We start from the raw sequence: 26,989 nt of genomic DNA, 5'->3' as shown, positions 1-26,989 counted from the left end.
CATTCTCCACTCAGTCAGGCTTCTAATGAACCAGAGAGCTTTGCCTCTAAGGACTTCACGAGCTGTCCTCCCATGCAACTCGCTCTCTAGCTTGCAGTCTTAAACCAGGCTAGGGCCCAGTGCTTAATTTGTACTGAACCAGGTGTTGGGCCTCAAGCAATTGTTTTATTTTCCTAACTGTCTGGCAAACTCAGAGGTGCTGGGACTATGAACTGCCAAGACTAGAGGCTCAGCGCTGGCAATAAATCACTGCCAGGGCCACTGCAGAAGCTTTTGGCGCAGTCCCTGAGGGAACAGGGAAGTGGTGCCAGAAGGCCCAGCAGTAGCGGCCGCTACCGCCAGTAGCCCTGTCTCTCTCTCTCTGGCCTGCAGCCAGTCACATTCCTTGCTGTGCCCTAGGAGGATGGAGCCAGCCCCGGCTCACAGCGCGAGCCCCCACCCGCCCCGCATTCCTCAGGGCAGGCCAGGGTGTTCTGCCCGCGCGGGCGGCAGGGAGACGCAGCGCGAGATCAAGCCGGGGCGGCGGTGGGGAAGCTGCGGCTCAGTGACTAGCTCCCGGCTGGCGGCATGTCCCCAGCGCCCCGTCCCCTGCCCCGCTCCCACGCGCGCTCCCTGCCCGTCGCCTGACCCGCCCGCGCGGGGCTTGGCGGATCCCGACCCGGGGCTTGTCTCGGCGGAGCTTTTAGGGCCACGACTCAGTGCTGCCAGCCGGGCTGGGGGAGCCGAGCCGGGATGCTGCAGCAGGCGGCCTAGAGGGGAGGCGATCGCGGGGCCCGCAGCTCAGCCGGGCGAAGGAGCCGGAGCGTCTGAATCTTCCCTCCGGACCCGTCGCTGCTGAGGGGGAAGCAATGAGCGCCAGGGCCCCGGCAAGTGTCCTTTGGCTGGTGCTGCTGGCGCTGTGGAGACTCTGGCACCGGGCTGAAGCGGGCTGCTCTGAAGAGAGAAGATGCTGCCCTGGCCGGGACCCAAGCTGTGCCAGCTCCGGCTGGAGGCTGGACAGAGTCTATGGGACCTGTTTCTGTGATGAAGCCTGCAAGCTCACTGGGGACTGCTGCTATGATTACTCGCAGGCGTGCCCAGGTAGGTCACTCAGCATAGGGCACGTAAGTGCAGGCAGCTGGGGTTTGATAGCTAGCAGCTAGTCATGCTCCCACCGCTGTTCGGTACAATAACTGCACCCTGTGGCATTTCCTTCCACCTGAGGCATTAGCCGGTAGCAGCAGAGTCAGCCAGTTTTCTTCCAGTTCGTACAGGGTGTGAGTCACAACAGAATAAAGAATGCAAGGAAGTGACTCAAGGTGACCAGTTATTTCTTACAGTGAAGGGGTGCAGCGCAGAGAAACAAACTTCCATTCCTTTGCAAAGTTTAGTCCAGGAGAGGTACTGCATTGGCGTTATTGTTTATGATGATGTAAAGAGAGTGTAAAAAATGATGGAAGGATAATAAGAACATTATTTGTTGCATCTTGGTGGCTTATGCACTTGATGTTCCACCTAATTTTTTTTTTTTGCTTGTTTGTATTAGGGAATGGGCGTAAGATGATGTGAACGAGGCTCTGACTTTTCCTTAGAATGCAAAATACAGTGGGGCAAATTCATCATTGGTGTCACTCACCCTCAAGCTGTGAAGTGACAGGGATGGATTTGGCCCTGTGTGAACATAGCAGCTAGGGGTTGCATTGAGCAGAGAAGTGAGACTGAAGAATCTTTTCACCTATCCCTCCACACAGCACTAGATGTGTATCCCGTTTCTGGTTCAACAGTAGTTGCTGTGCCTGGAATTTGCCTGCCCACTTTTACGTACCCCATAAAATGCTATGGATCTTATTTTAAAGCCAAAGCCTAAATTCTCTCCTGATGTAAAGGAGTTACAATGAGGATGTAGGACCACAAAGCTAATGGAGTAACACCAGAGATAAATTTGCTCCAATATGTTTTGTTGGGCTAACTGGTGATGCTGTCTAGCTTAGATTTATAGAGATCACATTACCTCCTATCTGAGTGCCTTACAATAGTGTTTAATGTATTTATCCTCCAAACATCACTGTGAGGAAGGTTATCATCTCCATTTTATGGCTGGGAAATTGAGGCACAAAGAGTAAGTGATTTGCCTAAGGTCTCACAGGAAGTCTGTGGTAGAGCAGGAACTTGAATCCAGGTCACCTAAGTCCTAGGCTTGTGCCCTAATTCCCAAACCAGCATTCCTTCCTGATACTACCAGAGAACAAACAGTCACAAGAAGATATAACACAGAATGCCTCAACTGCAGTTTAAAAAGATGGTATAATTTACATTGTAATCTCAGGCTGGAAAAACAGTGGGTGGAGCATCAACGAAATGACTTCTGTGGTCATTGCATTTGCTCAAGAAAACAAACTGAGTTATTTATGCACAACTTTTACAGGAGCAATCATGTAAAGACACTGAATCAACATTAAAAGAGTTAAAATCAAGTTTAAAACTTCCATGAGGCCCAAAAAGAGAAATGAGCTGATTTCTAACTATGGAATTTTTCCATGTATGACCTCTTGGCCAATATATGCTTAAAATTCAGGTATACTTTGAAAAGGGACTCAGTAAAAATAGCATTGTGCGGTTCCATGTTTAAGGTGCTCATTCAGATTTAGTCTTGGATCAAGCTGCTATTTTTAACTCACATATCAGCAGTTACAATGTGTCTGCATTTGAAACTTAAGTTCATAGTTCTGTTGATGATGCACGAACCAGGATAGAATCCAGCTCACTATCCCATAGCTGTAGAGGCTCTGCAGAGCTAGCAAAAACAGAAAGTAGTAAATTTTTATTTTTGTCTCTCAAACTGCTGGGACTCAGGGAAGAGATCTGTTGGATAAGAATGTGCCATTTTTGTAAAGTCACTTTTCATGTGACTGCAATTCAGTGATGCATTATTTGAAGCTCATGGAGAGAACATGGATGGATAGCAGTAACGGACCATGTACAGAGAGGAAAGAAGCAACTATCACATGAAAAAAAGGAACTGGAAATTTGGTTGCAAATTCTATTGCTCTTGTAGGTGGCTGTTACTTAGAAGGATCTAGTAACTGCTACAACTCCTAGCTTTATATGAGGAAGGGAACCCACTTCACACTGATATGTCCATAGATGTGAAGTTGGGGTTTGGAGGTTGTGAAGTTGGAGGTTCTGCCACATCCATATCCTCCTCGTCCATAAACCCCACAGGGCAGCACAATGGGAGATGAAGCATTGGGGAAATAAATTTGCATTGTCCATCACTTTCTGCCTCTCCCCCATCACAAGAAGGAAACTCATCAAAAAGCAAGCATTCACTTTTTGTGGTGCCCTTTCGTGCATTGGAACTCTCTGTTTTAATGGAAGAGTAGAGCCCATACTAGTAGAAAACTGGGACAAAAGGAGGTCAGGCAGGGATCTTGGGGGATTCAGCAGTTATGAGGTGAAGCCCCTGTTCATTTTAAGAAGGGGGCAGGGGCTAGATCTCACTTCCTTGATGGAATGATTTGGAGGAATCCCCTCCTCCAGAATGCCTAACATGAGGGATTTCCCACAGGTAGGGGCAGTCTGGACCTAAGCTAAAAGATCTGGAACTGAAGAGACCAAAATGAGAGAATGTAACTTAATCTTCACAAAGTTAAAAAGAACCTCTGAAAAACTTCCATGGAAATAGTTTGAAGACATTATGAGCTACAGTTTGAGGGCTTCAGAGGGAGAGACTTGCTAGGAATGTAATACAGGATGACCCTACTTACTGAAAGCATCCCTGGAAACTAGGAGAGGAACACAGTGTACTTGGAGTACAAGTGTCTGTGAAGTCCTGGAGAGAGAAGAAAGAGGAAGATGGCTAACAAAAATTGGCTGCGGGATAACAAAAGGGCCTAATCTTGAGAGATGCTGTTTGCCTGCAACTCCCAATTAACTCAGGAGCCAGGCATGCAGAAGCATCAAGTCTTCTCATTTGAAGAGGGCAGATAACTACAAACTCATCCATCCAGGCCAGAAAGTGCAACTATAAAACTAATTTAATAGAGCTCATCTTTTTAATGAGAATGCTCAGAAATACTCTGCAACTCCAGCAAACATACTGTGTTTTACTTTTAAAAAATCCAAATATTATTTCAGTGGAAGTTTGTATCATCCTCAACAGTCTAGGGCTAGGAAGACATTACATTTTGCAAATTAGTAAACTTATCTGTACTTTATTAGTTACGTATGCACATGTGCACACACACATTTAGAAACACTGAGATATATGCTCAAGAAACAGCATCAGCAAGATGGTTCTGAATTTTTGAAACCACCCAAAATGACATTAAAATCAAGAAAAATAGATTGAAATAGCATAAGTTTCCCTTTGTTTGGATGTGCAAAGGTTGAAAGCAAAGAACCTGTAGTTAGAATGCTTTCAGATGAGGAATAGATAGAGGTAATTTGGGGGAATTCCTACTATGCTATAGCACTTTTGTCCTCCCACCCAACATCTACGTTTTTAGCTATAGCAGTTTTGTTATTCCATCCTCATCAGCACTGCAAATTTCTGATTCTATTGGACAAAGTGCTTTGGGAATTACAGAAATAGTTAAAATGTCCATCTTCAGATCTGTGTAATTAACAAATATATTAAGATGTACAAAAGCACTGCCCGGAACAGGGCCGGCTCTAGGCACCAGCGAAGGAAGCAGGTGCTTGGGGCGGCCAATGGAAAGGGGCAGCATATCTGGGTCTTCGGCGGCAATTCGGCGGCAGGTCCCTCAGTCCCTCTCTTCCTCTTTGAGCTGCTGCTGAAGTGCCACCGATCAGCTTTATCTTTTTTTTGCTTTTCTTTTTTTTTGCTTTGCCACTTGGGGTGGCAAAAAAGCTGGAGCCAGCCCTGGTCCAGAAATAACATTAAAGGTGGGCCAGAAACCAGTGAAAGAAAGGCCATTCTAAAGCTGCCAAGTCAAGTGTTAAGGTCTGTTATGCCTAGACATTGTAGCATGCCTGGTACTCTATAAAGAGATGCTCTGGTATGGTGTGGGCTGCAAAACCTATGTACAGGGATTTTTAAACTAATTTCCATACCGTGTTTACAATGCTGAAAGGATGTTTGGTTGAGAAGCAGCACTTTGAACAGAGCTGTGAACTTGGGCAGCAGAGTGTTCACCAGGATTTGGGGACAGTGTCACAGGCCACCTTCAACCAGACCCCTGTCAGGGACACCCAAAAGTAGTCAAGACTGGCTGAGGGAGGGGTGGGGCCAGGGCACCCTCATAAAAAACATCTCCTGGGTAGCCTCTCCACTAGCAAGTTAAAATTACCCTACTCTCATGGATGGCAGCCAATAGAACCCCAGGAGAATCATGTGATTACTAGAAAGCACAAAAGGCAACATCTGGGCCTTCAGGAAGGCAGATAGACAGACAGACACAATGAAGAGACTAGTACATTTCACTCTGCACCTCCTCCAGTTCTCCCAATTTTCTGTTACTTAGAGAATTGTTGAGAGCCTGAAATACTTCTGTGAATGAACATGTTGATTCTCTGTCTGCATTAGCACTGATAACATAACTAATAGATGTTTTCTAAATAAGCTTTATCACTTTCTTCAGCAAAGGAGCACAGAAGGGAGTAAATACTGTCTGGGATTTTGATAGCCATTAATGACCTCATAAATGTTAAGATGACAACATAAAACAGCAATGGAAACTAAAGTGGGAGTAAAGTCTGACACTTGTGACTATATAGTGCTGTATGAAAAGAGGTGCTGGAAGAAGATTAATATAAATTAAGCTGTAAATCTTCCTCATGTCTTAAAATTTAATTAGGAAAGATGGGAAAAAGAATGATCCAGAACATGTGGTGTACACTGAAGGGACAATGTAGATGGGATGGGGGAAAAAATTTAATCACTGTTGGAATAAGGGCTACATTTCAAAATAATTCAAAGTGAATCTGAGGCACAGTGCCCAATAAATGTTACATGATTTATATTTCGTTCCTCAAACACCATATTGAAAAACGACCTCTAAGGGACTAGAAAAAGCAAAGCAAAATATGATTAATATCTGAAAATGACAAGCAGACAAAGAAAAAACTTTACACAACTTAAGAGCTTTCTATATCAATAAGAAACTATCATGATAATATGCTCACAATTATGTTTTATAATAATTACTGAGCTGGTATTTCAGGTACACAACACTGAATACTATTTTACTGAGAAAATAACAGCACCAGAAAACTTGACATTGATATTTGATGATATGTTGGGAGGAAACATGATCTAGTGGATACGTAACAAGACCCTAGTGGGTTCTAATTCCAGTTGCACTAATGGCCCATGGTGACCTTGGGCAAGGCACTTCACTTCTCTGTGCCTCTGTTCTCCTGCCAACCTTTTGTCCACCTTTTTATTTGGACTGTAAGATCGTTGGGGCAGAGACTTATTTCTCGCTATGTGTTTGTACTTAGCAAAACAGGGCCCTGATCTCAGATGGGACCAGCAGTTGCTATCATAATACCAACTTATACACGTAAAAGAACATTTTAAAAAATTGGCTATGAGTGAAATCTCGATGTAGGTTGTAAGGAAACTGAGATGTTAATGGATATGGAACTGTCACTACAAAATGATTAGAAAAAAGGAAAAATAGCTCCCATGTGGCACCATAGTACAAATATTGCAATTTTTAATCAAAGGGCCAGATTCTTCCCTTGGATGTATTCATGCAGTTCCCATAGGACTTGATGCTTAGATGTGAAATGTATACTAATTGCATTAAAAAAAATCCCAGAGAAACCAAATTAATAGTGAAGATGGGTCTGATCCTAAGCCCATGGAAGTCAGTGGGAAACTTTCCATTGACTTACATGGGCTTTGGATCAGGCTGTGTGAGAAAAAATTACAATATCTTGTATCCTAAATACAGAAAATATTGTAAGGGCAATAATGATTCTAACAAACAGATATTCTTTTGTACTTAGTACATTCCATTCCCCTTTCGTGAAGAGAGTCTTACCCCAGTGGCCTGTGCACGCCCCATGGACTAACTCTCTGCTTGTCATGTATGCCTTATAGGCTTTTTGTACTGCATTCATTTGCCTAGGAAAAAAATTATTGATGCCTAAAGTTAAAGCTATTATGATTCTGTTAAACATCTACTACACGAGACATGACATTTTGAACTATGTGTTATTATTTCTGGAGTAACAGCAGTGTGCAAACTGCACTATATAAGCATTCAGCAATAATAACAATTGTATTTGTATTGCGGTAGTGTCTAGCAGCACAGTCATGGATCAGGACTCCATTGTGCTAGGTGCTGTACAAACACAGATCTATATCAACAGAACAAAAAGACACCCCCTTGCCACAAAGAGCTTACAAGATGATAACTTGATTCCTGTCCCAAGGAGTTCACAATATGGTCCAGAAAGATAGGCCAGGTAGTATATCAGGCAGGGCCGCCCAGAGGATTCCGGGGGCCTGGGGCCATCGGCGGCAGGCGGCTCCGGTGGACCTCCCGCAGGCGTGCCTGCGGAGGGTCCGCTGGTCCCGTGGCTCCGGTGGAGCATCCACAGGCATGCCTGCGGGAGGTCCACCGGAACTGCGGGACTGGCAAGCGGCAGGGCGCCCCCCATGTGGCGAAATTCTAGAGCCGGCCCTGTTCGGCAGCAGGGGGCCCTTCCATTCAGGGACCCGCCGCCAAAGTGCCCCGAAGACCCGTGGCGGGGGCCCTCCGCTGGCAAATTACTGCCAAAGCGGGACCCGCCGCCAAAGTGCAGCCCGCTCTTCGGCGGTAATTCGATGGCGGGGGACCCCTGCCGCGGGTCTTCGGGGCACTTCGGCGGTGGGTCCCGGAACGGAAGGGCCCCCCACCACTGAATTACTGCTGAAGACCAGGTTGCACTTCAGCGGCAGGTTCCGCTTCGGCGGTAATTCGCTGGCGGGGGGTCCTTCCCCCCGGAGCAGAAGGACCCCCCTGCCGGCAAAGACCGGGAGCGGAAGAAGCTCTGGGGCCCGGCCCCGCAAGAGTTTTCCAGGCCCCCTGGAGCAAGTGAAGGACCCCACTCCAGGGCCCCCGAAAAACTCTCGTGGGGGCCCCTGCGGAGCCCGGGGCCTGGGGAAAATTGCCCCTCTTGCCCCCCCCCCTTGGCGGCCCTGATATCAGGCATAGATGACTTGTGCCTCCCAATCTAAAAGGGATGACATATGACCATCCCACATGTCTCCTCTGCCCAGTGACCTCCCCATCCTGTGCCCAGCCTAGGTTGGTCGCGTTCTTCCTGCCCCTTGTTACCTGGGGTGGGGGAAGGGCTCTATTCTTCTCCCACTTTGCCCCCCACACATTCTCCCTGGCAGGCCGGCCCAGGCGGGGAGTGGGACAGAGCCATTTCTCACATGGCTGAAGCTGGCACTCTGCGTTGCTGCTCTGTGCAGCACAGCAGCTGCCTGAGAGAGCCTGGCGGTGGCTGCCCGCTCCCCAACCGGGCCTGGCTGCCGGAGACAAGACAGAGTGAGCCAGAAACGTGCCTGAGGGGAGAGGGGACTCCAGCTATGGCTCGCTGGGCCCGTCTCTAGCAGCCAGGCCTGGAGCATGGAGCAGCGACCCAGAGTGGCTGGCATGAGAAGCAACTGCCCCTGCTCCCTCCCTGGGGCAGACCAATCTGGAGGGGCACTTGACCCCGCATGTCCTCCATGCGTCGCCTCTGACAGGGAATGGCAAGAACTTGGAGGTGTGATGTTATGTGGAGATAGTTGTGTATTTGAAGGAGGGATTTAAAGGAGCCCTGAATGTCACCTGTCTCACAAACAGAAGGGATCATTCTAAGTGCTAAGATGTACCATGGAAGGAGGCACTAGATGAGATGTGAAGAAAACTCCTGTGAATGAGGGAATTTTTACAGCTGAGGAACATGAAGTGATGTACCCAGGGTTACACAGGACATTTATACCTGAGGCAGGAATCGAACCATTTTCCTGAGGCCTAATTCAGTGCTTAACCACAAGTCTATCTTTCTTCTCGAGAGGGGAAGGAAGAAATAAAAACAGGGGAAATGTTGAATCATATTCAACTTATTCATATATGATCTGGAGAAATGGGTCAATGGTGAGATGGCAAAGTTTGAAGACGATACTAAACTGCTCAAGATAGTCAAGACCAGGGTGACCAGATGTCCCGATTTTTTAGGGACAGTCCCAATTTTTGGGTCTTTTTCTTATATAGGCTCCTATTACCCCACATTCCCATCCCGATTTTTCATAGTTGCTGTCTAGTCACACCAGTTAAGACTAAAGCAGACTGTGAAGAACTTCAAAAAGATCTCACAAAACTAAGTGATTGGGCAACAAAATGGCAAATGAAATTTAATGTGGATAAATGTAAAGTAATGCACATTGGAAAAAATAACCCCAACTATACATACAATATGATGGGGGCTATTTTAGCTACAACTAATCAGGAAAAAGATCTTGGAGTCATTGTGGATAGTTCTCTGAAGACATCCACGCAGTGTGCAGCAGCAGTCAAAAAAGCAAACAGGATGTTAGGAATCATTAAAAAAGGGATAGAGAATAAGATGGAGAATATCTTATTGCCCTTATAGAAATCCATGGTACGCCCCCATCTTGAATACTGCGTACAGATGTGGTCTCCTCATAATGGGCAGCAGGTTTAAAACAAATAAAAGGAAGTTCTTCTTCACACAGCGCACAGTCAACTTGTGGAACTCCTTGCCTGAGGAGATTGTGAAGGCTAGGACTATAACAGGGTTTAAAAGAGAACTAGATAAATTCATGGAGGTTAAGTCCATTAATGGCTATTAGCCAGGATGGGTAAGGAATGGTGTCCCTAGCCTCTGTTTGTCAGAGGATGGAGATGGATGGCAGGAGAGAGATCACTTGATCACTACCTGTTAGGTTCACTCCCTCTGGGGCACCTGGCATTGGCCACTGTTGGCAGACAGGATACTGGGCTGGATGGACCTTTGGTCTGACCCAGTATGGCCATTCTTATGTTCTTAGCACCTTTAGTAAGAACAAGAAGCTTGAATTTGAGATGGAAGAAGAGAGGAGACCAGTGAAGACATCTAAAGAGGGAATGACATGGGCAAAATGGCAGGAGAGTAACATAATTTTGCCACACCACTTTGGGCAAAATGGATGGAGATGAGCAGAAAAAGGGTACTGGACTAAACTTATCAGGGATGCAAGTTCACTGAAGTCAATGGACTTGCATCAGGGGCAAATTTGGCCCTATGGGACCACCCCTGTGAGTAAGAGGAGCAAGATTTGTCCTGATCATATAAACAAGTGTCACTGTGTAAGTTATTAGAGAGCAGAGAGTTGATGCCTGCATTTCTCCACTCAGTCACAGAAAATATTTGCATCAGTTAAAAGCCCCTGGGCCATCTCTGGTAATGTATATTATCATCTCATGAACAGAATTTAAAGACCTATACAATCCTTTATGACAATCTAATTTAACAAATAGATATGCAGCAGGCCATATAGGCACAGTTTTCAAAAACTGTAACTCTCAGTGTCTCGGTGAGATGAGGCTATGGAAATCTGAACTCTCGTGCCAGTGTGTCACACTGGTGTGGGTTTGTCTAATGTAAGGTGGCTATTAAATGGGAAACAAAGCAAAGATCTTTTCATTAGGCAGTTTCTTACCCTGGGATAATGGATCCATTACCTGCTTCTGGAATCTGGGAGGCAAGCTGCTAAAACTTTTCTTCCAGTCAGCTTGCAGAGTATCCGTATCCACCAGGGACATCTTTTGTGATCTGTTGTCCATGCTCTTAGAGGTAAAACAAGACAGAGCTGCTGTTTTGACAAAATTTGAATGGGAAATCCAAAGGAAAGGGAAAATATAGAGCAGAAAGAAGCTTATCATGATTAATATGGAGGAGAGATGCAAGGAAGATTTAATCATTAGTGGATGCATCAAGAGAAGGAAGCATTGCAGATAAAGAAAGAGATAGTTTGGATATCAGATATAACAGATCCATTACTGAGAATTTCTGCAGGCACTATCATTGAGTTACCATTGAAAATGTAAAAGCTGGTTAGTGTATCACCTAAATCCTATCTTCTATATCACAAGCACTTTCACCCTGAAAGGCTTTTTCTCAAGTGATCAACATGCGGTCTTATGGTCCAGTCTTTACAGCTTACAGTGATTCAGAAGGCTGCCTGATCCATCCAGTACATCTATATGGCTGCATAAAAAGTATGCAAGGCCATGCTTGGGCTAAACATTCCAGCAGGTGTCAGAAGAATTCCGTATAATACAAAACAAAAGTTTTATCTAGTTGAAGAGTTTTCCTTTTTTCTTCGATTGAAATCGTCAATGAGCTGGCCATGTGTTCTGGTATTTCTCCTCACACAACATTTGTATGCCATAAATTCATTTTACCTGGTGAAAAATGAACTCCACTAGAACCTTGGAAAAGTAAAGACTGTATTAGTCTGATTTGAGGGAGAACATATAAACACAACAGGATTTACAAGTTCTCTGTGAAAATGCGGCATATGTGCGGTTTATTGAATGGTATTCCTAAAATTCTGAGGGGATTGCTTTGAAAAATAATTTTTCTTCTGAATCAAAATCTGCTTTCAAAATAATGGCTCTTTTCCCCCCAGAAGATGCTTTTGGAAAGGTCTGAAGTGGAGCTGTGTGAACACTACCAAGTATGATTCACAAGGCATTCGTGAATTTGTGCATGAGAACTGGTATTTGAATTCCCAATGTGTCACATTCTGGCCAAAAATGTTAATTCATGTTATACTGTGTCAAACTCAATATTTCAACTAACGATTTCCATAGAACCTGAAGACGAAGCTTTGAGAGATGTGAAGTTTTGTACTTTTAACTAGAAACCTCACCTTTATTTATAAATTCTGATCACATTGAGTCAATCAAGCCTTGCTGTGATTCCAGAGAAACCAGGAATGAAGTTAACCCATTGTGTTTAATATATCTTAGAATTCATCTTGGGGATAATCACAAGAATGAGACTCAGGAAAACTAGTTGTCTTTTTGGTTCTACCATTAACTATGTAACCTATGTGTCACTTTAATCCTCTGTGCCTCCATTTTCCCATCTGTAAAATGGAATAATGACAAAAGGACTTTGGAATCTAAGATGACAAGCATTATATAAGTGATAAGTATTTTGTCTCCAGTAAATTTAGTGATATCAAGCCTTCATATTTATATTAACAGAACCAGATCAAAATCAGAACTTCTTCAGACAATCCTTAGTGCACCTTTATCTAAAACAAATAAAATGGCCTAACAAACCAAACAAACAATCAAAACAAAGCTCTTGTAGAATATCTGTATTGTAGGAGCCTTTCAGTAAGAATAAAATTTCCATGCAAAGAAGGACGCATAAGCGATGTTATGTGAAAGTGATAAAGGCATTAAGCAATATGTTTATACAATTTTATCTAAAAAAATGGAATCAGGTATTGCAATCATACCCAAGATAGTATCACTTAACAGGTACTTGGGGAGGCATTTACGCATTCACTGCCTTGTTCATTAATAAAGTTTGTGGAGCTTTGAGCTCCGTGGATGGAAGATACTATGGAAGTACAGTGTACTAATGATTATAATTGGTCAAGTCTGATATTTAACAGTCTTAGATGGCACCCAAAGCTTGTAAAATTGAGATTTTCAATATCATGTCAAAATACAATAGTCTGTTTACAGTCTAGGGGGACCCAGAGGCATTTTGGATTAAACAGAAATTCTTAACACTGGAATACATAGAACTTTGGTTTACCTGTATTATTATTTTCAAACCTTTCGCCTTAAGCTGCTACACTTTGTTGCTTTTGCCATTCAGTCTCTGTTCAAAAGTGATGATTCTTGGGAGTAACAGACTAGGAATACAGTAGTCTGTGGCCACATCTACCCTATGGGGACTATAGCTGCATGGCTAGGGTGCCATATCTATGCTGGCATAATCCTGTAGTGTAGGCACAGTTTACATTGACGGGTTTTTTTCCATCAATGTCAGAACACCATCTCCTTGAGTGAGGGCAACTAGGGTGACAGAAGCATTCTTCCATTGACCTCGCTGTGTCTACACCAGGGCTTAGGTCAGTATAGCTACAGCGTTCAGGGGTGTGAATTTTTCACACTACCAAGCATAGAATTATAGAATATCAGGGTTGGAAGCAGCAGCAGCTCCAGGCACCAGCGCTCCAAGCTGGTCCCTGCGAGGATGGCAGTCAGGCAGCCTTCGGCAGCTTGCCTGTGGGAGGTCTGCCGGTCCTGCGGATTTGACGGCAATTCAGTGGTGGGTACACCAAAACCGTGGGACCGGCGGACCTCCTGCAGGCATGCTGCCAAAGGCAGCCTGCCTGCTGTGCTTGGGGCAGCAAAAAAGCTAGAGCTGCCCCTGGTTGGAAGGGGCCTCAGGAGGTCATCTAGTCCAACCCCCTGCTCAAAGCAGGACCAATTCCCAACTAAATCATCCCAGCCAGGGCTTTGTTCAGCCTGACCTTAAAAACCTCTAACAAAGGAGATTCCACCACCTCCCTAGGCACCCATTCTAGCGCTTCACTACCCTTCTAATATCCAACCTAACCTCCCCCACTGCAACTTGAGACCATTACTCCTTGTTATGTCATCTTGTACCACTGAGAACAGTCTAGATCAGGGGTTGGCAACCTTTCAGAAGTGGTGTGCCGAGTCTTCATTTATTCACTCTAATTTAAGGTTTCACATGCCGGTAATACATTTTAATGTTTTTAGAAGGTCTCTTTCTGTAAGTCTATAATATATAATTAAGCTATTGTTGTATATAAAGTAAATAAGGTTTTTAAAATGTTTAAGAAGCTTCATTTAAAATTATATTAAAATGCAGAGCCCCCAGACCGGTGGCTAGGACCTGGGCAGTGTGAGTGCCACTGAAAATCAGCTCGCGTGCCACCTTCGGCACGTGTGCCATAGGTTGCCTACCCCTGGTCTAGATCCATCCTCTTTGGAACCCCCTTTCAGGTAGTTGAAAGCAGCTATCAAATCTCCCCTCATTCCTCTCTTCTGCAGACTAAACAATCCCAGTTCCCTCAGCCTCTCCTCATAAGTCATGTGCTCCAGCCCCCTAATCATTTTTGTTGCCCTCCACTGGACTCTTTTTAATTTTTCCACATCCTTCTTGTAGTGTGGGGGATACAGTACTCCAGATGAGGCCTCACCAATATCAAATAGAGGGGAATAATCATGTCCCTCAATCTACTGGCAATGCCCCTACTTATACAGCCCAAATTGCTGTTAGCCTTCTTGGCAACAAGGTCACACTGTTGAATCATATCCAGCTTCTCATCCACTGTAACCCCTAGGTCCTTTTCTGCAGAACTGCTTCCTAGCCATTTGATCCCTAGTCTATAACAGTGAATGGGATTCTTCCATCCTAAGTGCAGGACTCTGCACTTATCCTTGTTGAATCTCATCAGGTTTCTTTTGGCCCAATCCTTTAATTTGTCCAGGTCCCTCTGTATCCTATCTCTACCATCCAGTATATCTACCACTCCTCCCAGTTTAGTGTCATCTGCAAACTTGCTGAGAGTGAAGTCCATGTAATCTTCCAGATCATTAATGAAGATATTGAACAAAACCAGCCCCAGGACTGATGCTTGGGGCACTCTGCTTGAAACGGGCTATGTCAACTTAAATTTTAAGTGTAGGCCAGGCCTGTGTCTGCCTCCACGCATCTTTTCCCCAACTAAAGAATAGTGCTTACTTGGAGCTCCTCCTCCCTCTATCACTCAAACTGTAACTGACACAGCAGAACACTTCCTCCCTAAAAACCTAAAGATACAAAGCAAGAACAAGTGGCAGCGTGACATCAAAGAGTGTTTATTGCTAGGGGTAAGTGGACTTTGAAATACAGAGGAGCAATTTCTAGGGGCAGTATTGGCTCCAGTACGGTGCTTAATAATAATGGGAAACATTGAGAAATTTAAGGTAGTGTAAAATATTCTAGTGTTATCTAAGGCCTGGTCTACACTATGCGTTTAAACCGATTTTAGCAGCGTTAAACCGATTTAACACTGTACCCGTCCACACTACGAGGCCCTTTATATCAATATAAAGGGCTCTTTATATCGGTTTCTGTACTCCTCCCCAACGAGAGGAGTAGCACTAAAATCGGTATTACCATATCGGATTAGGGTTAGTGTGGCCGCAAATCGACAGTATTGGCCTTCGGGTGGTATCCCACAGTGCACCACTGTGACCACTCTGGACAGCAATCTCAGCTCGGATGCAGTGGCCTGGTAAACAGGAAAAGCCCTGCAAAATTTTGATTTTTATTTCCTGTTTGCCCAGCGTGGAGCTCTGATCAGCACGGGTGGCAATGCAGTATCAAATCCGAAAAGAGCTCCAGCATGGACCGTACGGGAGATACTGAATCTGATCGCTGTATGGGGAAACAAATCTGTTCTATCAGAGCTCTGTTACAGAAGACGAAATGCCAAAACATTTGAAAAAAAAAATCTACAGGCTACACAGTGCTGCGTGACAAGCGTAACGGGAAGCCAGAAACTCAAACGGATGCTCATGGAGGGAGGGAGGGGGTACTGAGGACTCCAGCTATCCCACAGTCCACAGCAGTCTCCGAAAGTATTTGCATTCTTGGCTGAGCTCCCAATGCCTGTAGGGTCAAACACATTGTCCGGCGTGGTTCAGGGAATAGCTCGTCAATTTACTCCCTCCCCCTCCACATGAAAGAAAAGGGAAATAAATCGTTTCTGGACTTTTTTCAATGTCACCCTATGTCTACTGAATGCTACTGGTAGATGCGATGCTGCAGCAGTGGAGAGCAGTATCCACTCCTCTCCCCTCCCCGGTGGCAGACGGTACATGCTTGATAACTGCTGAATACCCCTGGCTGGCCTCAGGGGCGCCTGGGTAAAAATAGGAATGATTCCTAGTCATTCCCAGTAGATGGTACAGAATGGCTGGTAACCGTCATCATAGCCACGGGGGGCTGAGCTCCATCAGCCACCTTCCTTTCTGGTGTAAAGAAAAGATTTTGTACTGCCTGGACTATCATAGCAGTGGGATGCTGGGCTCCTCTCCACCACACTGCTTAATGTCCTGCCTAGACTGTCATAGCACCGGGAGGCTGCCTCCCCCTCATTTTATCTCACTAACAAGTCACTGTTTCTTATTCCTGCATTCTTTATAACACCATGACACAAATGGGGGGGGGACACTACCACGGTAGCCCAGGAAGGTTGGGGGAGGAGGGAAGCAATGGGTAGGGTTGTTGCAGGGGCACCCCCTGTGAATGGCATGTAGATCATCATTTCTGCGGGATCTGACATGGGGCAGCTGTACTCTTTGATACACTGCTTCTGTAGTACACTTGCCCCAAATTCTAGACAGGACTGACTATTTTTAGAAACCATAAAGGAGGGATTGACTTGGGGAGTCATTCCCAGTTTTGCTTTTGCACCTCCGGCCGACCTCAGCCAGGGGCACCCATGATAGCAGCAGACAGCACAGAAGGACAGATAACCGTCCTCTCATTGCCAAATTACCCTGGCAGCAGATGGTACAGAACGACTGGTAATCATCTCTGCTATCATGCAAAAGCAAATGAATGCTGCTGTGTAGCGCTGGAGTATCGCCTCTGTCTGCGGCATCCAGTACACATACGGTGACTGTAAAAAAAAAAAAAGCTGAGCGGGCTCCATGGTTGCCATGCTATGGCGTCTGCCAGGACAATCCAGGGAAAAAGGGCGTGAAATGATTGTCTGCTGTTGCTTTCCTGGAGGAAGGAATGACTGACAACATTTACTCAGAACCACCCGCGACAATGATCTTTGCCCCATCAGCCACTGGGCTCTCAACCCAGAATTCTAAGGGGCGGGGGAGACTGTGGGAACTATGGGATAGCTACGGAATAGCTACCCACAGTGCAACGCTCCGGAAATCGACGCTAGCCTCGGACCATGGACACACACCGCCGAATTAATGTGCTTAACGTGGCCGCGTGCACTCAACTTTATACAATCTGTTTTATAAAACCGGTTTATGTAAAATCGGAATTATCCCGTAGTGTAGACGTACCCTTAGAGAACTCATGGGGTCAGATTTGTAATTTTGTCATCACCTTGTGAATTGTCACCTAATTGCAAAAAGGAAAAGGACGTGAAGGCAGAGAAAGGGTAACCAAAGTGTACAGAAATTAAAAGAAACTCACATCCTGCTCTCAGTTATATTAGAGTCATGCCATTGGAATTACACTAATTTAAATCTGGAGTAACAGTAGAATCTAGGCACATTAGTGAAAAAGGTTAGAGAAATGTGAGGTGTGTTCTTTGGGCAATGATTAAAAGGGGATCTCAATAATATATATTCTTATACAATATTCTGAGGTGAATGAAGAGAAAAAGTGTTATTACAAGGCAATTTGACCTAGTGTTATTCACAGCAAACAGGGACCACTCAACATAAACAAAAGGAAAACGAAGTGGAGGAAACATTTCTACCAGATTTGGGAATAAGTTACCAGCAGCAAAGTCATCTTGAAAAAAAGACTCTAAAAATGGGAAACCAGTAACTCCAAGGAGGGAGAGGAGTGAAGAGCAGATGCCCCCTAACTCCACTGTTTCATTTCTCTCCCCCATTAAATCAAATTTAGCAACACAGGAATTGCCAAACTAAATCAGATCACAGGTCTTTCTAGTCTAGTATCCTGTCTCCAGCATGGCCAGCATCAGATGATTCAGAGAAACATGAAAGAAATCCTGAAGTGAACAACTATGGAATAATCTTCCCACAGGGAAAGTTTCATCTTAAACCCCTCAGTAAAGGGGCATTCCCAGAGGGCCTTAATACTAGAATTGTTAGAGGGTGCTACTGTAATAAGATAGTGGTATTGACTACTAGTAATATTCAAATATTGCTTTGTAGCTCTTCCGTGCATTGTTGGGGAGTGGAGTCACTGGAGTGGCTGTGCAGAGCAGTGTAAGCCTAATTTGCGAATGCGTAGGCGCTATGTGAAGCAGGAACCTAAAAATGGTGGGGAACCTTGCCCCCTGCTTGAAGAGAAGTCTGGCTGCCTGGAATACCTGACTTACCAGGGGCAGGACTGCGGACATGAACACGGTACTCTCTCTGTGATTTATTTGAATTGCATGATATATTTTGTCACCACTTAATAGTAGTTTTACCCCCTCCCACAGCCCCAGGCATTGATGACAATAAGTTGCAGTTAAAGTCTACATAGTACAAATGCATTTTAAAACTTTGAGAGAGACAAGGTTGGTGAGGTAATATCTTTGATTGGACCAACTTTTGTTGGTGGATGTGGACAAGCTTTGGAGCTTCACAGAGCTCTTCTTTGGGTCATCAGACATCCCATTTAAAACTTTATCCTTTACTTTCATATAATTTCATAATTGCTTATTCTTTCTGATTTAAATATTTACTTACACATTTTGGGCCAGGTTTGGATTTTCAGTGATAGGTAAAATGCTCCACATTTCACAGGAGGCTCCTAACATCTTGCAGAATCAGTCCCAGTGAAAAGGAAACAATGTGTATAAAGTGAATGCACCTCACCTAAATTACAAAGGATATATTATTGTTGGAAGTGTTTACAAGGAGTTTATTATACAAAGAACTATAACTACATATTCCCCTTCATTTTCTTGACTTAGGCCACTCAATAGTTTTTAAACCCATCTTACAATGTATTTCTTTAAGCATTTGCACTAATGTGTCAGACACACAAAACTGCACTTCTTATTGGATGCTCCAAGACCGTATACAACATATCTCCAAACAGCCTGGGATCCTGAAAGGTAAGAGTGAGGAAACAAAGCTTGGATCAAATATCCCCATCCCAGAGACAGATCTAGAGAGCTCTCTAAGCCAGTGCAGAAGCACCCAAGAAGTTGGCTCCAAAGGAAGATGGATACATGTTGTGAGGGGATTCAACTGAGATGAGCTACTTCAAGAGGTTCCTACATACCATAAAGGGCAGCTTGAAGCAAACAGCTTTGTCCCCTCAGATCTGCATGAGCCATTGGGATGGCCACTCTAGAGGCGTACGAGGCATAGATTATAGTAGCAGTCTGAGTGCCACCCCCATGTAAATTGTTAAATAACAGCCCCTTCTACTTACCTGTACATAGGATCACAAAAGGATCTTAGGCTCCAGAAGTAGGCCTATGGGCTTAGAATGGAAAGCCACCAATAAATCCACCTTCACATGGGACATCCACAGTTTACGGAAGTCTATGTTCGACCTGCAGTGCCTGAGTATGTTCTTGGGATAGGCATTGAATCAAGCGCGCTAACTTTATTTCCACCATCTTCCCAACAGAAAGGGAGGTAAGCAGAATCACCCCAGAGAAGCTGCCTTGGGAAGAAAATAGAGCATCACTGCTCCATTGGAAACCATGACATTTTTGTTATGTGGGTGACCATGCAACCCTATTCTTCGCAAGTGACCTTCTGAGGGTATTTTTACAATGAGACAGTTTGGTGATCCAGATCCAAATCTAGCTCACCACCTTTGGTTCTTCAAGAAAAGAAAATGGAGGACAAGGCTTTCCTTGCCTCTAGGATCAATAGGTCATGGTACAGCCAGGAGCTCCCTTACTAAAGAAGGAAAAAATTCTTAGCTATGAGGTAAAAGGGTTCTTTGCAAGGGAGGCAACAGAGGCCCAGTTTATCTAAGATGAAAGATCTCTCAAGAAAATAGAGGGGTTAGAATACTCTAGAGAGACACCATCCCCCTACCTCCCAGAAGTCCTTTCTGAGCTCCTAAAAGTCTCTTGGGACCTGTCCTGCTGGTGTCTATAATCCACAGGCGACTGCTGGAATATGGGTTTTTTTCAGAATCAGACTCTCTATGGCTCAGGCCTGGCTGTTGCACTTACATGCAAGGGGTGTGTCTGTATATAGGAAGAAGGTGCAGAAAAAGCCTGCTGCCAAAAGGTTGCAGGGGAAGAGACAATAACAACATTTTAAGCCCTTCTTGCCTGGCTCTTTCTGGAAGGACATTTTCTTTGTACTCCTGTTCTGTGGCATTCTAGAACCTCTTTTAGGCATGGAAGAAGGTGGCATCTTAGACACACAAACTGCAGCTGCTTGCAATAAGGCAGGAAAACAACTGACCTGCATATAGGGCTGAGGAGGAACAGGTTACAGAAGTCCTGCATCTGGAGTGACTACTCCTGCCTTGTGAACAGATGAAAACAATCATTTACCCATTCAGCCATACTAGTGGCAATGGGAACAGAGTAGAGTCAGAAACAAATGAAGGCCTTTGAGGCAGAACTGGAAATACAAAGGAAGTTAAGCTTCTATGTTTCTTTGTAGAAAGTTAGAAGCAATTTTTCAAAGTTTTTGCCAGTCTGTGCACCAACAAAATGAATGTGTATGTGTTTTTGCAACAAATTGGGTACTCAGGCATGTGATTAATTGATTGCACATGTGGCTGTGCAAATAAAAATGAGGATGTGTGGTTTGTATGGTATCAGATACCAATTTAGTGGCTTATATGAAATGAATTTGTGTCAATCCAGTTCTTACTTAATAGGTGCCCATATCACCACCAATATATAGATATCCAGTTGCAAATTGTCACAATTGGCAGTTTATTTGCTAGGACTGAATGGGCATGGAGACTGTTACATCTTGGCCCAGTGCCCCTTCTGGATGATCAGCAGTTTGTTGTAAGTGGACCCAGCTGCTGGATCACCTGGGTCTAGGTAATCTAATCACTGTTTTGCATCTCAAGGATGCACTCGCAGATTGACTTCTTGTCTGAGCCCTTCCTTGGAATGTAGGACTTCACAGTCCAGTCACCCTACTGCAGCAGTTCCATGCACTCAAATGTGACCCAGCTGGCCCTCATCCAGGGGACAGGCCAAATGTGAACAGCACTGCAACTCCCTGTGCCAGGGACCAGGTTGCAATGCCTGGAGTGGGAGTCAACCCAGCCAGACCCACATGACTGGAACTGCTGCTGTAGGGTGAGTGCAGGATGGGTTTGCTCTACAACTCCCCACTAGGGCTTCCCATTCCTCAGGGGCAGAATCCAATGCCCCAAGCTCCCCACTCCCCAGGGACAGAACTTGTCCCCCTTTAGCCATTGGGAATGTTGGGAAGTGTGCTAGTCTCTGAAACTCCAAAGCCATCAGTTGCTCACATACACTCCCGCAGAGTTCTACCTAGCTGGGAGCATTGTGACTTCTAGTTTAACCCCTTTGGGGACAGTGTGAAAGCAAGGAACACAGGCTTAGCCAGGGAATTTCTTAGCCACAGTCCCACTGTACTTTTAAAAGGCACTAGCAAGTACACACTTTCTAAAATAAAAGTCTTGAGATCTCACCCTTTCTGAGTCAAAAGTCAACAGGAGAACCTCATCCATTGCTGTAGTGAGCGTCCACACTGAAGTGCTGCAGCAGCGTTTCAAATTAAGACAAGCCCTGACTCTCTTCTTTTGGCCATATGGTCATTGGCAGCCTTGTCCCTTTCCCTCTCCAAGTTCCTGTGTTGAAAATTTGTTGTTCCATACCACGTGGATAGGCTAGAAGTTGAGAGACAGTCAATGGCCCTAGATTGTTGTCTTGATGGCTTCTCAGAGATTGTCTTTCAATGATGCGTTAAGCATTTTTCCTGGGCACGCAGCTGACTGGAATACTTAACTTTTGTAGGTCTGCACTTAAAACACTGCACTAGGGCAGCTGTGCTGCTGTAGCACTTTAATGATGACGCTATATACCGACAGGAGAGTGCCCTCCCGTTGGTGTAGTTAATCCACCTCCCTGAGATGGGGTAGCTATGTCAGGGAGAAAAGCTCTTCTGCTGGCACAGCGCTATCTACACCTGTGCTTTGGTTAGAATAACGGTCTCACTCAGGGGTGTGGATTATTCACATCCCTCAGGGACGTAGTTGTATCAAAGTAATTCTGTAGCACAGATCTGCCTCTCCCTTTTTTTAGGCAGTTAGCACATAACACAAAATGGAGGTTAATTGAAAATGAAGGTTACAAAATGGAGTTCAGAGTCTAACCCAGACATTTCCCACTCTGTCTCAGAGATTAGACTGCACTCATTCCTCATTCTGGAATGGAGGAACATTGGCAGAGTTGAGTAGAGAAGTTTGCTCAGGCTGTAAGTGTTTTCAATGAACCACTGACTTCCATCTTTGACATCTTTAATGAGCCATCATTTCTCTAATAAAGACAACATAATTGATGCTATAAGTAAAATAGAGATTAGATATCTACCTTATTTCACAAAGGTTGTGTTCTTAATCAAACTATTTTCCCCTATCAGTTCCTGCTTTCATAACTACCTCTGAATACAGTAAGGAAAGAAAAAGACGAGCTGTCTCTCCACTGTGGTCTTCAGATACAGAGGAAGCCGGGTAACTTTCACATGTACATTTGGGTCATCTTGTTAAGTAGAAAGTATCTATCTACACAAAGAAATTTAATTTGATATGGAATAATTTAAGGGCAGCACACAGCCCTAAATAACCACATATCTAATTTTTCTTCTCCTGTACTGCATTTTATTTTCTGTGTCAGTCCAGGTCATTATTTTATTTGCTAAGTATCCCAAATTAGACATTTATTGAGGTCATGGAAACTTTTGTAGAGTGACTGCTTATTAAAAAAGAAAAAATAAATGAAGCTAACAAAGTCAAGTAAATCTGTGACTATGAGTAGCCTGAAGTTATACATAGATTGCTGCATAAAACAAAATTGGCTGAATGTTGCAGTCCCAAGGACTGCTCTGTATGGGCTGTATAGCAGACGCTGTACAAATATGTAGCTCACAGATCTGATCTATTCTGCTCCATCACTGTCTCTAATGCTCAATCCTACTCCGTTTACCCTGGGCCAATGAAACCAATAGGCATTCTGAAACCAATTAGTCATACGTTGAGTTTTATCTGTCACCGTTAGAATAAAAATAAGATTAGTAGGATGCAGTCTCCCAAAGTGTTTCATCCTGATTTAAGAAACTTTGCACATTATGTCATGCTTGGGCTGTGTATCAGTGTCAGAACCAAGGTCCATAGTTTGGTCATGGCTGAAAGGGTGTGTAACTTAGCCATTGTTCAGAAAATGGTTCATAAGCATCTCTTTCCTAAGCTCTGTATCACTAATACTTTTTGTATGATGCATAGATATGGCAAAAAAGTGATTCACATGTTAATTCTAACAAAGTTATGCTCATCACTAGTAAAGCCAGTTAAAGTGGTACTATTTTTTCCCACCTCCATGCAGATATTGTGTGGAATTTAAAACTGAATCACTCTCTCACCATTGCACTGTGGAGACTCGGCCATATGCCCGGTGGATGCAGTATCTACGAGAAGGGTATACTGTGTGTGTAGCTTGCCAACCTCCAGCTATGAATACTGGCAACCATCGTTGTTCTGGAGATGGCCTGGGTTCTGATGGGTAAGCTATATTTCAATTTTAGGAGTTTAAATGCTTTTTGTTTAGTAGTTTTTATATAAAACACCAGCTCAGATTTCACTTACTTTCTATTCAGCTGGAGAATGCTCAGGGTTTAGGCAGTGACTAAAGAGAAGTGAAATGGTGGAAGATCAATGTAAAAGCTGAACTGAAATAGCTCACATTGACCAGCTGCTGTATCTGAGATGACTTCTCCATTCTGCTTTGGCCTAGAAGGAACCCTTCTTCCAGGCCTAAATTCATTACATTAGGCTTTGATAGAACTTTATGCTTTATTTACAGCATCTACTGAGACCCGGGCCAAGCTATTTAGTGATTTAGCAAGTGCATATTAGAACTTTAAACATCTCATTTTATTTTTAGATGAATATCTCCAATGGCATACAGCCAAGTGTAGTGGTTTTAAAGCTTTTGGTTGTACTATGAAAACGGTGGAATGATGCAGATGATCCTGCAGGCACACCACACTTTTTAAACTGGCAGTGCTGTAATCTGAATTTGATCCCAAGGTCTAGCAGTTACAACTTGGCACATTACTCTCTTAAAATCCATACACCCAATGTAGTTAATCAAACAGGGATTAAAAATCATCATCAACTATTTGGAACATATTTTAATCCAATTTTGTATTTTAATAATTCAATCTAAAATCCTTAGTATATATCAGGGGTTGGCAACCTTTCAGAAGTGCTGTGCTGAGTCTTCATTTTTTTACTCTGATTCAAGGTTTCACATGCCGGTAATACATTTTAACATTTTTAGAAGATCTCTTTCTATAAGTCTACAATATATAACTAAACTATTGTATGTAAAGTGTTTAAGAAGCTTCATTTAAAATTAAATTAAAATGCAGAGCCCCCCAGACCAGTGGCCAGGACCCAGGCAGTATGAGTGCCACTGAAAATCAGCTCGTGTGCCTCCTTCGGCACCCGTGCCATAGGTTGCTTACCCCTGGTATATATTAACATGTATATTATGGTAGTGCCCAAATACCCTAATGAGAATAAAGCCTCATTGCACGGGGCACTGTACAGAGAAAGGCCTTGCTCCCAAGAGTTTACAGTATAAGGAATAAGATTGATTTATCTAGAAATGGTTTGTTTCAAAGGCTACTCAAGTCTGACCTACCCGTGTTATTTACTAAAAGCATCCACTCTAGCACTGTAGTAAAAGTAAAATTTATAGTGCAAAGTATTTGAAAACCCACATTCAATTTTTTAAAAAGAAAAAAATAATTTACTGTCATATTTCAGAAATAAAGTTCTCCGTTGGCAAGCTGTTGGTAATCCTCGGTGCCAAGGAACATGGAAGAAAGTTCGCCAAGTAGAACAATGTTCATGTCCTAGTGTGCATAGTTTTATTTTTACATAAAAGTTGGAAAGAGAACTTTGAAGAACATCCATGAACATCTTTAAATCAATTTAACACTTTGTGAAGCCACAAGAACTCTATTTTTCTGCTGTGCTTGCTTGCTGAACCTTAAATCGAATTTTTAAAAAAAAGACAAGACTTTCGAAGCCATTCTGGTCCAGTGTATATGTTTGCCCTGTACCCAGATATTAAGATGGATCTTCTTACTGCTAAGCTACCTTTTTTTTTTTTTTCCTTTTTTGTAATTAAAAAGATTGAATGCCTCCAACGTGAGTAGTTTCAGTTCTTACCTCTTCATCTCTAACAAGGCACCCTTCACTATCAGAGGTACGGACCCTGCTCCACAGTAGGCAGGCTAATGTGGTCTGTTCAAATGTGGGAAAATTACCCTAACCCTTAATCCACTAGAAGTACTTAGAGTGGACAAACTGAGGAACTAGTACTGCATCTCAGTTCAAATCCTATGCCCCATCTCAGACAAGTCCTAAGCAGCTATACATGCTATTGAACAACATTTAAAGAAGGTGGATTAGCACTGTATGTATTTCCCTTGTCCAATGGATGCAACCACCTTCATATTAAAAAAGACGGTTACTCACCTTTGTAACTGTTGTTCTTTGAGATGTGTTGCTCATATCCATTCCAGTTAGGTGTGCGCGCCGTGCGTGCACGTTCGTCAGAAAACTTTTTACCCTAGCAACTCCAGTGGGCCGGCAGGTCGCCCCCTAGAGTGGCGCCGCCATGGCGCTCGATATATACCCCTGCCAGCCCACCCGCTCCTCAGTTCCTTCTTGCCGGCTACTCCGACAGTGGGGAAGGAGGGCGGGTCTGGAATGGATATGAGCAACACATCTCGAAGAACAACAGTTACAAAGGTGAGTAACCGTCTTTTCGAGTGATTGCTCATATCCATTCCAGTTAGGTGAATCCCAAGCCTTACCTAGGCGGTGGGGTTGGAGTGAGAGGTCGCGGCATGGAGCACTGCAGAGCCGAAGGCCGCGTCCTCTCTGGACTGCTGGACCAGGGCGTAATGGGAAGTGAAGGTGTGGACGGAGGACCAGGTCGCCGCCCTACAGATCTCCTAGATGGGCACACGGGCGAGGAAAGCCATCGATGATGCTTGTGCCCTGGTGGAGTGCGCAGTCACATGGCCCGTAGGGGTGTAAGCCAAGTCATAACAGGTCCTGATACAGGACGTTACCCACAAGGATATCCTCTGTGAGAAAATGGGAAGCCCCTTGACTCTGTCTGCTATTGCCACGAAGAGCTGGGGGGGATTTGCGGAACGGTTTGGTCCTTTCCACGTAAAACGCGAGTGCCTGACGGACATCAAGCGAGTGGAGCTGTTGCTCCCTGCAGGATGAATGGGGCTTTGGGGAAAAAAAGACGGGGAGGAAGATCTCCTGGTTGACGTGAAAGGCTGAGACCACCTTGGGGAGAAAGGCAGCGTGCGGTCTCAGTTGCACTTTGTCTTTATGGAAGACCGTATACAGGGGATCTACCGTGAGGGCCCGGAGCTCTGACACCCGTCTGGCTGAGGTGATGGCCACCAGAAAAGCAGTCTTCCAGGAGAGATAGAGCAGGGAGCAAGTCGCTAACGGCTCAAATGGAGGGCCCATTAACCGAGTCAGAACCAGGTTAAGATCCCAGGTAGGGGCAGGGGGTCGAACCTGGGGGTAGAGGCGTTCCAGTCCCTTCAGGAATCTAGTCACCATAGGGTGAGAGAAAACCGAACGGCCATCTCCTCCCGGATGAAAGATGGAGATAGCCGCCAGGTGAACTCGAAGGGATGATATCGCCAGGCCCTGCTGCTTTAGGAACCAGATGTAATCCAGAATATTGGCAATAGAAACCTCCATAGGGAGGAAACCCCTCTCCGTGCACCAGCAGGAGAAACGCTTCCACTTGGCCAAGTACCTCACCCTAGTGGAGGTTTTCCTGCTGCCCAGGAGTACTTGATATACCGGGGTAGAGCATCGTAGTTCCGACTTGGTCAGTCACGCAGGAGCCACGCCGTGAGGTGCAGAGACTGGAGGTCTGGGTGACGGAGACTGCCGTGGTCCTGGGTGATCAGGTCCAGGTGAAGGGGCAGGGGGACTGGGTCGACTAGAGACAGATCCAGCAACATTGGATACCAATGTTGCCTGGGCCACGCTGGAGCTATCA

General features: G+C 44.6%; 1 protein-coding gene across 1 annotated transcript; it reads left to right on the top strand.

Moving 5' to 3' along the window:
- Window positions 1–434: 434 nt before the first annotated feature.
- SBSPON (somatomedin B and thrombospondin type 1 domain containing) lies at window positions 435–25,080 on the top strand. Its single transcript, XM_030553268.1, has 5 exons — window positions 435–1,080; window positions 17,916–18,110; window positions 22,299–22,389; window positions 23,258–23,434; window positions 24,706–25,080. Exons 1-5 carry the CDS (start codon window positions 849–851, stop codon window positions 24,821–24,823), a joined length of 813 nt encoding a protein of 270 aa, XP_030409128.1. The 5' UTR covers window positions 435–848; the 3' UTR covers window positions 24,824–25,080.
- The last annotated feature ends 1,909 nt before the right edge of the window (window positions 25,081–26,989 follow it).

Source organism: Gopherus evgoodei, chromosome 2, assembly GCF_007399415.2.
Source record: "Gopherus evgoodei ecotype Sinaloan lineage chromosome 2, rGopEvg1_v1.p, whole genome shotgun sequence".
Lineage (NCBI taxonomy): Eukaryota > Metazoa > Chordata > Testudines > Testudinidae > Gopherus > Gopherus evgoodei.
The sequence above is the reverse complement of the archived record's forward strand: the minus strand, read 5'-3'. Positions and strand labels throughout refer to the sequence as shown.

Coding starts and splice junctions, on each gene's coding strand:
- SBSPON (XM_030553268.1), top strand. CDS start 849: ATGAGCGCCAGGGCCCCGGCAAGTGTCCTTTGGCTGGTGCTGCTGGCG. Junction 1,081..17,915: donor TTACTCGCAGGCGTGCCCAG/GTAGGTCACTCA, acceptor ATTGCTTTGTAG/CTCTTCCGTGCATTGTTGGG. Junction 22,390..23,257: donor TCAGATACAGAGGAAGCCGG/GTAACTTTCACA, acceptor ACCTCCATGCAG/ATATTGTGTGGAATTTAAAA.